Here is a 15220-nt window from a genome sequence, read left to right on the forward strand (position 1 = left end):
AAATCACCCTGCTGCCTTATCATATATAAATTACATCTGGCCACTTTAATCAGCCAAAAAAAGGAGTCATCATCAAATGTGAAATATTTCTTTTCTTGGTCTCAATTTGCTTGCTGAGCTGCTGTAAAAAAAAAACTGCAGACACACAATTCATTAGTCTGTGTGTCTGCAGTTTTTTTTACAGCAGCTCAGTGGACAAGAAGTCATTTATTCTCCACAGTTATTTAATCATCTAAAAGACACAACTGGTGTAACAGTCTGTAGAGCAGAGAGGACGCCTCCTGGCATAGTGCGTTGCAAATATTTCACCCTGTTGCCTGCCCAAGGGGGTGTGAGCCACAAGTGCTCTGGGAGTCGAGTTGCAATATCCTATTTGTGTATCACATATCAAAGTCGCCTGCAACCTGAGAAGGCAATAACTGAGGTCAAACCTCTTGCTTTTGTCCACACTCATTCCTCACTCATGAAACCCTTATGAAGCCCCCCCCCACCACATCACACCAACCCCCCCAGTCTCAGCTCCTGACGTGAAGAATGTGTGGAGGAACAAAGGAAAAGGAGGTGTAACTTTGATGACATCAGCAGAGCGAGGGTGATCTCCGGGGCACAACAGCCTGTTTGAGCGCAGAGATCATTCCGCACACACAGAGCGGCTTTGGCCTGCTGCTGCGAGGCCTCTGGCTATGAACACGCAAAGAATTGCTAATCAGGACGAGCACGTGAGCAGATGAAAAAGCCGCTGTCGGATTTATTTCACAAAAGCAGAAATTCACTGAACGTGGGGTGTCTTTATGGGTTAGTCTTTATGGGTTAGAATGTGAACTTGCAGCATGATAATTTTATTGGCCTCTCTTGTGTGAGCTTTTGCTTCAGTGAGATTTGAGACACAATTTGTTTTAGGATGCTAACATTTAGTTAATAGATATCAGGAAAAGTCTCAGTAGATTGAAAGAAAGCCCTCCTCTGCAAAAGTCAGACTAATCATTGCAGTTAGTCTGCAATTCTACGCCTCATTAACTCTTAAGTGCTCATATTTCAGTACTCCCTCTGCATTCTCTTATCATTTCAGCCATTCCTAAGGTGGTTATTGACCCCCCGAGACCAGGCAAACTGCCTCCAAATCATCACAACCGCATCCCCGACATGGATCAGAAGAGGACCACCACCACCATGCGCCCACCAGTGACTCAAAAGCGAATCTTCCCCATTATCACCAAATCAACAACCGCCATGACTATGAGAACCACGACAACGACCAAAGCACCTCTGCCTCCAACGAGGGTCACCCCACCTCCACGCAAGCCAGCAGTTCCTACCAGGAAGCCCTTTATCCCAACCAGGAAGCCACCAGCACCTACACGCAAGCCCTACATCCCACCAAGGCCAGTGGCTCCCACCAAACGGCCCCCCCCCACACCACCACCGATCACACCTGTAGACAACACCATCGAGAAGGAGGTCACCAAACAGAGAGGGGATGTCCACAGTAAGAACAAGCTTTATATTGTATCCTGTTTTAGTTTTACATAGATGACATTCATTACACCTTGCTCTTTACAAATATTAATAATGTAAGCAAACCTTTAAACCTGTATTCATTCCATTCTTGGCGACTTGGGGTGAGTACACAAAGCTATAAACGCAACATTGACATATTATTGCCACATAGTTGTTGTTATATTGAACCTAACAACAAACAGTTGCCTAGAAACCAATAAGGAAACTCCAAGGCACTCTCTTTTAGAAAAATACAAAGCCTTTATTTATGGCTTGGTCATCATCTTAAAGTACTCCGACGCGTTTCGGCATACAAGCCTTCGTCAGGGAGTCAATCCAAAAAACTGTTTCCTATTTACACATGCAGGAGATATGGAGCAACAAGTCTCTGGCCAACAAAAAGAAGTCTCATATTCACTCTCCTTTTAGCTGTGTATTTGGTGTCTACCAACTCCTAGGGGAAACAATGGTTTCTGTTAAATATCCCATGATGTTCACAAGCTTCTACTGCTGTTTCGTACTGAGCAGGTAGTGTATAGTGGGTGTTAACAGTTTTTTCACTGAAAACAGCTTTATTTATACAGCGCTTTTCACAGACAGGGTCACAAAGTGCTTTTATGTGCATAGACAATAAAAACATAATAGAAAAATAGTCTAAGAATACAATAAAGTAGAAATACAACAGATAAAATGATCAATAAATAAAGGTTACCCAAAAGCTAGCCTGAACAAGTGAGTCTTCACTTGTCCCTTAAAACAGTCCACATTGTCAGCAAACCTAATGCTGGTTGGCAGAGCTTTCCAGAGTCTAGGTGCCATAGCGGCAAAGGCTCTATCCCCACATGTCTTCAGACGAGAGAGAACCAAAACAAGAATGTTGTGAGCTGTAGAACCAAAACAATAAGCTAACACACGCTGAGTCGACTACGAGCAACACCTTTCACAATACACATATAGAAGCACACGTTCATGTGAAATATTCAGCTTTGACAGCTCAGAAACACAAGAACTTGTTGCAATAGCAGGTTCTAATCTCTGTATTTTGATGTTTGAAGTGAGGTGAACCTTTTGTTTACTTTTGGGTCACAGACTTTGACATTAATATGCACTTATTCCTCTAAGGATTCATCTTCATCAGCTTCCTGACAGGTTTCCTCTGATCAAATTAAAGCAAATTTGCATATTTCAATCCTGAAACATTGTGTTTATTATGACACATGTAACCATCTGCGCCCCATTTCAGAAAGCAGGGGTCCATTTTAGAAAGCAGGTTTAGTGAAAGCTCAGTTTGTTAAACCTGCTTTCTAAAATACCCCTCCAGGGAATCAGAAGTGATGTTTACCCGACAGATGATGTGTTTTATCATATTCATTTCAAACACATGAATACGTGCACACATGGTGCTGAGCAGTCGGCAGTTGGTGTAGACAGTTTATTTTACTAAACACTTAGCAAGAAATTTGATTGTTTTTAACGTAAACTGATGAAAATGGTTGAAATCAAAGATCTATCGATATCAGATTAAATAAACAGCAATGAGAACTCTGTGCATTAATGCTTCCAAGTAGCTGTCTTGCTGTTATATGTATACTTGTTCTCTCGTATGATCTCAATCAAGCTATATTCACCCTCATAGTACAGTATGATACACAGATTAATGAAAAAATAATGCCAACTTTTACAAGATGACAAATTATTTCCAATAAATGCAGTAGTAAGTGTTAAAGTAAGAATATTTTGCTCTCAAGGTAATTATCTTTTTGGCTTTAGTTAACAAACAGAAACTGGTTCTCAGCCAGACTGTTGTTTATCCACACGTCACACCACGCTCCCTGCCAAGCATGTATCTGTGACACCAATTACATTCAAAATGCATCATTAGTCTTTGTTTTTGTTTGACGTTCTCGATCAAAACCAAATTATAGATTTTAATTAAAAATACAGTGAAAGGTGGTTGAGATTGTTTCTTTTAGCTTTAACAAAGAAGGTAATCACTGTAATCATCTGCTGCTATCTTCTAACAGTGTTAAATGCAAGCACCTTTTCATAACAGTGAATTGTTTCTTACTGTAATGACAGTCTCTGTGACAAGACTGAAGAGTCACAGTCTACTTTTTTCTTTTTATTACATTATTTATTTATTATTTATATTGTTATTTATAAGATGATTTGTCGGCATGTAAACACTTTTACTACAACATTTAAAACATTAAGGCTGTTTGTGATTATCAACAGACTCCATGAAAATACCAAAAGAGCACTAAATGCATATTCATCCATAGCATAAAATAGTTCCCTACAAATGCAATTTACTCATTTTTGATTACCATCTGTAAAACATTTGCAAAAAATTACACTGCCCCGCTGCATTGGGAAATTATTTGATTATTTAAAAGGAGGACCCAAATGCACATTTTTTGTATCCACCAAGTTCTCACTGTATTCAACAAACATTTTAACCAGGAACTAATCAAACGACATGTGCAGTTTCAGTACATTTGCACATTATTATGATATACAGCCATACCCAAAAAGCAACAGAAGGTGAGACTTATTGGAATGTTTAGTCCAGATGCACCAACAGTATAAATTGCACTTAAAATTGTAATTGAACATAGAAGTGTCACCTCATTTTTGCTGTCATGCTCCCTTGTAGGCACAGCAAAAGTCGGTGTTTACCAAAATCAAAACGTTAAGCTCCGTTGACATAGAAATATCTGGTGAGATGCAACAGCAAAGTACAGGATAAGAGGTGAGATACTGTGGTTTCCGACTGCCCTTGCCAGATGGCATCACATAATTAGAAAAAGGAAAGAGAAGAGAAGATTACATTAACACCTGTCTGCACTGCTCAAGGGAGACATCAATCTAATAGTTTGCATCACGGCAGAGCAGTTCTAGAAGTCAGAGCTTCTTGAAGATGGTTTGAATAAGATGAGAAAGGGAGATGAGACACTGCTGAGTGATTATTGAAATAATTAGACAGAAATAGGAATCAATAAGAGCCTCATTGCATGAAGAACACCTCAGCTGTGCCGCAAGGTGTGAGCTAAAGTCAAAGCACGTTTGCTTCAGGGTGTACAAGCAACATTAGTTTCTCTATCGTATCGAGACTAGCTCTCCACATATTCCATATGTATGGGGATGATCCCCCTGAGGTTAGGTACGTGGATACTTCTTTAAGACACACCGGCTTACCCGGCCACGCCCTATGCTATTTCCTATAAAGCACCTGTGCTGGCGTGGAATACCTGATAGTTTGATCGGAACCGTCTCAGAGCGGACCTACAGCTGGAGAGATTGCCTCTTCACTCAGAGAACCAAGGTTACAACGTAACCGAGCAGTCTGTGTCCAGTGAATAACCTTGAACCTCCAACATTTTCTTATTTTCAGTTTGGAAGTAGTTAAAGGAATATTTCAATATTTTAGAAAATGTACAAATTCAATTTTCTGCTAGAAGATTATAGATTAAAAGATTGATACCACTCCCATGTCTTAGAGTGGTATCAATCTTCTTATCTAACTCTCAGCAATAAAGTGAACAAGCATATTTCCCAAAATGTAAATATATTTATCTTTAAAGGAGTACATGCTACTTGGTTTTTATTACATCTGAGGGTAATACAAATCTTTCTACATCCTCTTTATTGCGTTAAAAATACATTTACATTAAGTTTAAAACAATACTACATGTTTTCCTAAACTCCATAAACGTTGGCATAGATTAGATTAGACAAATGGCAAAGATTCAAGGTTTTCACCCTCAAGCACTAATATGAATATAATGATTCAAAATCATGTCAACAAAGGGAAGGGAAGTCACACTGCATCTGAAAAAATATGAAAATAATAAAGTAGGCTGTGCTTGTCTCCAAACCTAAAAAAGTAAAGGATTGGTTATTGCTGAACATTTTGGCAGAACAAAGGAAATCCCCCTTGAGCAGCTTTTATTGACTTCCCAAATATTTGGATGAAATGAACCACAAAAGGTCAAGAGGTAAAATAACAAGGGTGTCCCATGGAGCAACATCTAGTATGAGGTATTTCAACATAGTTTTTCAACCAATGCCTTTTTTAATGGGTCACTTCCCAGAAATTACAAACCTACCTCTGGTGGTATGTACCACAGTCTATCCCGCCAATATAGGAGGGGTAAACCACACCTGTTTTATACTAGTCACAGAGTCACAGTTCAAATTACTGCTCCCTTAATTGGTGTATCACCGTATTTAGTCTTTATATATCTGGGGAGGGGGGGGGGGTTGGAAGCTTGTTCCTTAAAAGCACAGACACACAGAAACACACACACACACAGACCTGGATGCCTGGGATTGCTGGAGAGCCTGGTGTGAGTGTGACCACCCCGCTGTCAGATTCCTCCGACTGTCAGACTACATTGCGGTCTGCCAGGTGGTTGTGACCCATCATGGGGGTGGACGGGCCCTTTCATTGCTCAGGCTGATTGGACAGGGCACATGTCGGGGAGTCTGGGGGACTGACGGTTCAAGTGCAGGTTACACCGCATTCATGGCATGGGAGCAAGAGTCTGCCTGGGATGCTGGGTATAGTTATATTAATAGATTGTCTTATTAAATTCCACTGACTTATCTCATCTGCAAATGCAGTTCATACTATGATGATGATGTTTATTTGTATTTTACTTTTTTGACATTTTTCCTCATCAAAAAGGCACTAAAAAACAAGATAATTTTCATTCTAATAGAGTAAAAGAGCCAAAGCATCTTTTGCCGCAACTAGAAGTAATGAAACAACTTTCTATGCTTCACTTGTCAGCTGACCTTTAATATGACAGCTTATTTTATAGTATTTTTGTCAGTGTGACCTCATTGGAGAAGGAAAGAGGCTATTTCAGGACGGGCTGTGTGTGTGTGTGTGTGTGTGTGTGTGTGTGTGTGTGTGTGTGTGTGTGTGTGTGTGTGTGTGTGTGTGTGTGTGTGTGTGTGTGTGTGTGTGTGTGTGTGTGTGTGTGTGTGTGTGTGTGTGTGTGTGTGTGTGTGTGTGTGTGTGTGTGTGTGTGTGTGTGTGTGTGTGTGTGGGCATGCGTGTGCACCCAACATTCACCCAGACATTGCATCAGATATACCATCAACCTTTTCCTTGTTATGATTCACATTTGACTTCTGGTGTTTCTGCAGGTTTTCTCAGGTATTCTGGTCTGGTGCTGTGTGGTTAAATGTACTTAGATCTGGATATGTAGACACTAAACCATGACATTGATTGGTCCATGCAGAGTCAGTCAGTGTATCTTTTGGTCATTCGATTTTCCTTTCATAAACAGGTAATAAAAAACAAAAAACAAATGGTTGTTTTATTTTTGTTTTAAAATACAAAATTTGAAAATTGAAATACAAGGCCTTTTTTCCTTTTCATGGTCAAAAGGGGATGAGAGGAATTTAAAAATATGCTTTGATATTCATTTTCTGTTTCATATAACAAAAAAAATTATCTCAAAAATAGAAACGAAAAAAATGTCTGTTTTTTCATATTCAGAGACCGGATGATGTTGTCATTTCCAAGGCAACCGCGCCAGTGTACCAGTGTTGCTTTCAGCACAGGCTAAAATAACTTTGGAACATAGACTGTTAATATTAATATTTACAGTATATGCTTTGGAACCCTACTCTGATGATGCTTGAGCGGACTTTTATTTCAAAATGTCACATTTATTTATTTCCCGCTCCCTCCAACTCTCTGTTTCTTAGTACCTGCATTATGCAACATGACCTCACACAAATTGCAACAGAAACTCTTTCAACTGATCTAGTCTCATAAAAGTCTCCTCTATAAGATTAAAAATCCTAAGAAATCCAAGTGGTGGAAAGTATTGAAAAATACTGAAATCAGTAATGCCAGTTTCCCATTGCAGCCTATGTTAAAGAGACACTACAGGTGAACAGGGACACTATTTTAACTGTTATCTCCTTTAAACTTCCCCAGTTGATTATTTACATTAGGACAATAATATCTTGTATTACAAGTATTCTGAACGTGTATGTTTAATTATGCAAATAACTGAGGCATTGTCTAATTAAATATGTGCTAATTTGCATAAATAATGGTGTTTCAGTATTTTTCAACTTGGACTTGAACTTATATGTTATAGAGGAGACTATGAGTAATAAACATTTGTCAGATTTTCTGTTGCAATTTGTGGGAGATTCACTCCTTTTTTTCTCACAAAATGCTTGTATTATCTCCCCTCGCTGAGAGACAACTTTGCTGCGAAAAGAATGGATACCAGCTCAGGAAATAATAGACTCTCAGTTCACGGCTGTACCGTTACTGTTACATAATTATCGTTACCGTTACAGCGCCATGGTCTTATCCCAGCAAACTTTCTGTTGCTGCTGTTGAGTTTGCTGATCTGGCGGAGAGTCACAGGCGGTTCGGGATCAGATCATGGGGCTCAGACCTCAGTGCTGGGTCTAATATTAGCTGCTGCCGTTTTCTTCAAGTAGCAGCTAGCTAGCAGCTAGCCATCAGCCCGTTGTAACCATAGGTTGTGACCCGGGTCCCCGGAGCTGACTGATTCTGGTCCGTGTGTGACCTGCACTAGCTAACATTAGCTGGGTATCAGACGAATCTGCCGAGCTTGTGTTTTATTCATTGGTGTATTAAGGTTGTATTTCCTTTGGCAGATAGTGATATGGTTTGATGCACTAGCCTATATGCCAGGTAGGCTAGCTAGTTGCTTTTAGTCTGAGTCTGTAAGATAATTAAACTTAATTGAAATATAACGTGCAAATAGGGAAATGAATGTTAACGTTACATATAAAATAAAGTCACCTGAAATAAATAAAAGTAAAAATACATAAAAATATGTATTTAGTCTATGGAATTATATTGACTAATGTATATCTTTATATGTATTGCCTCATTTATATGGTATATTTTTCAGGATGTATTTCATAGCCATATTTATGTATATTTATGTAAAGAGGTGCAAAAAAACAGAGGATCAGTCGCTCAGGAAGTTGGGGTACAAGTTTCCCTCAACTGCAGAATCAGACGCTGCGAAGCGTGATCTGCACATGGCAGGCCTTTTTTTCGCCATGTCTAACATCACATCAGAGCAGGAATCCAAAGTCATTTTATCCTGTGCTGAAAGAAACACTGGTACACTGGCGCTGTTGCCTTGGAAATGACAACATCCAGTCTCAAAAAACAAGCCTTTTTTCATTTCTGATTTCTATTGATTTTATTTTTTGTTATATGAAATAGAAAATGAAAATCAAAGCATATTTTAAATTTCTCTCATCCTCTTTTGACCATGAAAAAAAAAACGCCTTGTATTTCAATTTTCAACTTTTGTATTTTAAAATGAAAATCAAACCACCATTTGTTTTGTGTTGTTTAATACCTGTTTATGAAAGGAAAATTGAATGACCAAAAGATACACTGACCGGAGTCCTTGTGGAATAATATAGCAAAGCCACACAATAGCCACAAGCAGGGATGCCATTGAGTAAATATAATACCTTTGTTAATCCTTTATCTAAACCTTTCTCACCTCTATTCTCAGTCCCTCGGAACCACGGCCATAACACTGTCCTTGGCGTCGACTTTGACATTGAGCTCGGCAACACGGCAGATGAAGCCAAGGACGACCCAGGTAAACACAACACGATTGACAGAGACAATCAGCATCAGCCCTGCTCGTAGCAGACTGTAGACCTCAAATGATGACGGACGAGCCACATTTGCTACGGGCAAAACAAAACTGACAATCAACTCCTGCAGTGGTTGCTGCCGAGGCGAAGATATTATAGTGACCAGATGTGTTTTGATAGGCCTTCACCAGGAGGTGACACATGACATCTGGCTGTTTCTGTTTAAATAATGGCTCACAGCCCAGGACGTACTGCCAGACTTTTCCACTTTTCACATTATGCTTGCTTGACTAGTTAAATGATTAATTGATCATTTTGAAGTACATCAGTGCTCCGCTCATAATCTCCATAGTACTCAGTGTAGAGTTCCTACAGCAACAATAAAGACTACAGGTTTTGTGAAGAGACAGCAGTTTATCTGTCATATTTGCTCAATGTGATTTATTCATGTCAGTGGTATGCAGATTAAATTGCCTAATGGTTTAGTTACGTGTTTATTTTGGTTCACGGTGCATCATTTGTAATGCAAAGTCAAGTGAGAAGGCATTTTCATTGGCCCAGAAAATGAACTGAGAAGCGTTTTGCGGTAACCCTATTTCAGGGACAAAATGATGGATGCTATTCTTATCTTCAAACCAATTTGTACAGCAATGCATGGATGATACTGCAACTGTTTTGCCTGCATTCCCTTAATGTTATTGTCTAGGCATCATCGCTGAGAGATAAATCATCAGTCATTGAATATTAGGACTCTGTTTCAGTGTATTTTATTATGGTGTAGGGTATGCATACAATAGGCTATATGTATATCACTCTCTCACGCTCGCACACATGCACGCACACACACACACACACACACACACACACACACACACACACACACACACACACACACACACACACACACACACACACACACACACACACACACACACACACACACTGATGACAGCAATTCCAGCAAGTTATACAAATATTTGTGATTTTTTTTTAGATGAATGCATTTCTACTTGTGTTTTATGCAGCTCCTCTTCCCCTTGATTTTTCCTCAATTACAACATTGCAACAAATGTTTACATTTTTATTGTATAATTATGCTCTTCAGAAGGACCTTCAACAGTCCTCTTGCTCCTGGTAATGTTCGAGTCACACTGCAGTGCTCCCATGAAGCATTACAGAGAGTATGATGAAGCCTCTTTGCATGTGTGCGTCCTCCACTTCTCTGAAGAGGTGTGCTTTATTCTTTTCAGAGTCGGGCTATCTGAGCTGCTCCTTTGATGATGGTCTTTGTGGTTGGATCAGGGACAAAGACGGAGACCTTCACTGGGAGACAACGCCTGATCCATCAGGTAATTGAAGGGCTATTCCCTCTCCCACACTCCAGGAAAATTGTTTATTTTATAGTCAGTAAATGGAAATGAGAATAGCTGCATTCCTTTACTGACACGCATACAGTACATATGCAAACACACAAACACACACACACACAGAGTCAGACAATCTAAGCAGCTCAATTTTGTTCTACTCAATTACAGGTCAAGATGAAAATTACTCGAAGGAAGTAGTTTGTCTTTTCTGGGGATTAGTGCTTTGCTCTACAAAGCAATGCAAATGAGAAGTGGATTACGCAACCCGTCAGTGATACCTGTGGCTCACATTAAATGGGAACACGACACTGTTTTTCTTGGGGTTCAGACAAGGAGAAAACGTGATAATTTATGTTGAGAGTACTCGTAGACTGGGTGTGAAGACTAAACAGTGCAGCGTACTGGCACTGTTTAAGCGACACTAACTATATCTGACTTCCTCTGCCAACTGGCAAAGTCTTGCAGTTACTAGTGTGTTTCCAGACGCTCAGACTGAGGCCTCATTTCAGCCAAGTTTGTGCTCACTCATTAGAGAAAATAAAGATTTCTGCCCAGCCATTTGAGTTCCCTGGAAAATCATTTACAGTAAATCATAATCTAAGCCCCCACTAAGAGTAAGTCCATTTAAAATGCAACATTTCAGTTTTCAGTAGCATGTAGCGAATATATTCAATCAGAACATTTGAATAGATTCTTATTTATGGATATATGTGTACACCTGTATATGTACATCTTCAGTGTGTTGTGAAGCATGTAACTACTGATTATCACTTTAATTTCTTTTGATAGACGCCCACTGGCAAACACTAATGGTTGTTAGAATATAGGCACAGATTTGGAGGGGGGCTCATAACATATGCAGAAAGCCTCTGTGGCCTACAACTACGTATTGCTCCCCCTGTGGTTAACACCAGCCCTACACAGATCTGCTAAATAAGCAAAATGCATTAGCATTAATCAGCTACTACCCAGAAGCACCTTCACTTTTAAATTTTTAAAACTATATATATCTATTATCACTAACTAATGCATGAATTAATAAACAATCAATTTGCCACCGACAACTGGCTGTACTTTACGGTGACAATAAGTAGGTCAAGTGTTTTTCAATTGTCTAATTTTTCACAGTTTCTATATATTCTACACTTGACTGTCAAGGATGATAACTATATGTGCTGCGACAGACAGACAGACAGACAGACAGACCTACATGTAAAAAGGGTCAATTCACCTAAAGTATAAAAAAACACATGTTCATAATTATACCCAGTGATGGAATGTAACTAAGTACATTTACTCAAGCACTGTACTTGAGTACAAATTTAAAGTACTTGTACTTGAGTCTTTTCATGCCACTTTCTACTTCTACTCCACTACATTTCAGAGAGAAATACTACATTAATCTGACACCTTTAGTTACTGGTTACTTTACAAATTAAGATTTTTGCTCACAAAACACATCTAGTTTATAAAATACGATGTTTTATTATAAATTAATAAAAAACATGACATAATGGTTCAGCTGAAATGATGAGCCGATTAAACAATTGACAGAACTGTTTTGATTGTTTCCAGTTTCTAAAATTTCAGGATTTACTTTTACTTTTAATACTTTAAGTACATTTTCCTGATGATACTTACATATTTTTCCCTAAGTAACATTTTCAATGCAGGACTTTTACTTGTAACGGAGTGTTTTTACATTGTGTTATTAGAATTTTAAACTTCAACCACCACTGATTATACTTTTAGTCGTAAAAGTCCATTCTGCTTGTTTAGGTTCGGCTTTTGATTGTGCTGGCGCCCAAATGAAATGAGGTGAATGGATAAATTAATTTTCGTTGCTCAAAGCATGAAACAATTGAAAGTTTGCAAAGCATTTGGAAAAACTCACCAGCAACTTGTCTTTCCAGAAACAATGTTCCACTGACTCAGGACAATCCACAGACAACAGTCAACAGTCAACAGTTTGCATGGGTACAGTCAGTAAACCAGGATTTTGTTTCTGGAAAGCCAAGTTATTTTTTAGTGCTACAATTAATTAGAAATGGTATAGGTTCTGTTTAATCTAGTCTACTTCAACACATTTAGTTAAGGTCAATGAAGCATATTAATATACATAAAGCATGTACATTGTACAGACTGGTAAGTATAAATAAACAAGTCAGTTGCAACTGGCAAAGGTGCAGCATTCTAATGGCAGAGTGGGACATTTTTAATATGTTTTCAAAGAGACAGTCCAGTGTTATCGATTCACAAGATTCAGTGTGGCTCTTTTTTTGACAAAAAATGTATATTGTGTGTATTTTCATTCCTTGACTGTAAAATCCGTCATTTGCCTCCCCAGGTGGACGGTACCTCACCATTCCCGAAGTAGGCAACAAGAGGACTGGGCGAGGGGCACGGCTGGTCCTCCCACTCACCCCCCCCTGGAACGACGGCAATCTGTGCCTGTCGTTCCGGCACAAGCTGGCAGGCCACCATGTGGGCATGCTGCAAGTGTTTGTGAAGAAGGGAAAGCAGTACAGTCCAGCAGTCTGGGGCCGGACAGGTGGAAATGGCTGGAGGCACACCCAAATCACATTATGGGGCACAGGCCTAGAAAGTGTAAGTATACAGTATATATTTCAAAATTCACTCATACAGTGAGCATTCTAAATTATTAGTTCTACTGACATTATTGACAGTATATCAAATGTTTGTATTCCTGTTTATAGAAAATAACTCAGGGCAGCATTGTGAATTTCAAAAGAGTTGATTTGTAAAATGTAAAATTGACATCCGCTTTGAGTAGAAATGCATGTCATGATTGTTCCTTAGTGGTAGTACCTCATTGTGCACATTGCTGCTCTTCACCAGGTAATCCTGAAGGGGGAGCGTGGGCGAGGCAGGAGCGGCGAGATGGCTGTGGACGACATCACCCTGAGGAAAGGCTCCTGCACAGAGGAGCACAATCTGAGGAGACTCTGACTGACAGAACAGAAAAGGGCAGAAAGAAAACAAGAGGGAAAATCATCTCAAAGAGAACTGACTCTGTTGTGACATCCCCTCACTCTGCCTGACCCCCCCCACCTCCTCCCCACCGTCCCTCCCAGCTATTCTGTGAACGATATCTAAAAAACTGTCTGAAGAACAGTGCGTTTCTCTTTCTTGACTGACCATGAATAAAAAGACTGAATCGAAATGTCATGACCCGATCCCAGCAGCACACCCCTCGTCTTTTCAGCCTCCCTCTCACTCTATCATCTTGTTACTATGAAACCTGCATGTACCTACTTACCATGGAAATGTCCCACATCTAACACAGCCCTGGCAGCCTTCCAACCACGCCGCTGAGAGGCCCACATTTACTTCATTTCTTCCTGGAAAGAGGACTGTTCCCTCACTGCTTTTGCTTTGCTTTGATCCTTTAACCACATGCCATTGCTTTTTATTTGCTTGATGTAAACACATGTGGCCAGGGGTGCATTTTGTGACTGTTTTGATCAGCAAAATATCAGAGATGGAATACATTTCTATAAAGGGTTAGAGTTTAAAAAAAAAAAATTTTATTTGTCATAATTGTTTTCCTAATTCAGATGACTCTAAATCTGATATTAACCCAAAGTATAAAATCAACTAGTAAGTCAGTTTTGCCCTGCTTTTGTTGGTCTAATCTGAGTTTCTGGTATTGCAACTGTTCTATAGCACAGTTTGGACTGAAACAATGCAGCTTTGTTTTTTTGTTACAGAATTTCAAAGATCTGTTTGGTAGAGTGTTTAAAAATTTAGCACAGGTAGTAGTTTGAACATTTCATTGTTATTGTTTTTCAGATACTTGAAATTTGTCAAACAGAATCAGTGTATGGTTTTTGACACTTGCAAATCAACACTTACTTTCTATTAAACAGTATGTGCTTTGTTATATTAAGTGCAGTTTGTTACAAAGATACCAACAATTTTTTAGGCTTTCACAAATTGTATTATTGTAAATGTAGCTGTGTGTACATACTCTAAAGATCTACAATCCCATTTGTTGTGTGGTTTTTACGTTGTGTAAATTCATATATGGATATTAATTGGATCTCAAAATAGTTGGTATTTCAACTTTTAATTAAAGAACATGTATACAGATGGAAACTTTGTGTAGTGCAAGGCTGTGTTTAACATGCACAAAATATGTATTATGTTATGGTATAATGCTCTGTCTGTAACTTGCAAAGCACATAGTTGCATATCGTATGCTGTGATAATGAAGGGCATTGGCTGGAATTTCAAGGTTTTCTGTATGCATGGGTGCATTCACCAAATTCAGATTTATCCAGACCAGTGTGTAAATAAAATACATTTGACTGATATATTATGAAACAAAGCATGACTTTCTTTCTTATCCCAGTAGCCGACAGCAGCACAGTATTTAAAAGAGAAGTCAAATGTATTTTTAAAGGTATCCTTTTGAGCTTTTGACTAGTGGCACTGTCAAGCTATATTTTGATGAGCATGTCCACAAATTGTTTGTATTGTACTGTACGAGGCAAGGCATAAGGATATCAACAGCAGGCAATGCTACAAAAGATGACATTCCTCTTATTAAAGAGGAGGAGAAGAAGAAGAAGAGGACAGCCATTTGATGTTACAGTAACAATGCAGGTTTCATCATGTTAAAAACAACCGTAGTAAATGTACGATACCAGTTTCATAACAAAACCAATTACTGCTGTATCCCATCAAGGGGAGTTTCTACA

At 39.1% G+C, this 15220-nt stretch overlaps 1 protein-coding gene across 7 annotated transcripts in view; it reads left to right on the plus strand.

Moving 5' to 3' along the window:
• Positions 1 to 14847, plus strand: part of npnta (nephronectin a) — a 55180-nt gene extending 40333 nt beyond the window's left edge. For all 7 annotated transcript variants that reach the window (XM_028594850.1, XM_028594859.1, XM_028594868.1 and 4 more), the window contains 5 exons: positions 1070 to 1486; positions 9042 to 9131; positions 10380 to 10478; positions 12844 to 13103; positions 13356 to 14847. In XM_028594850.1, the coding sequence (XP_028450651.1) occupies positions 1070 to 1486; positions 9042 to 9131; positions 10380 to 10478; positions 12844 to 13103; positions 13356 to 13466 (977 nt within the window). In that variant the 3' untranslated portion in view covers positions 13467 to 14847. The remainder of the gene's footprint in view (positions 1 to 1069; positions 1487 to 9041; positions 9132 to 10379; positions 10479 to 12843; positions 13104 to 13355) is intronic.
• The last annotated feature ends 373 nt before the right edge of the window (positions 14848 to 15220 follow it).

This window comes from Perca flavescens, chromosome 2 (assembly GCF_004354835.1).
Source record: "Perca flavescens isolate YP-PL-M2 chromosome 2, PFLA_1.0, whole genome shotgun sequence".
Classification (NCBI taxonomy): Eukaryota; Metazoa; Chordata; class Actinopteri; order Perciformes; family Percidae; genus Perca; species Perca flavescens.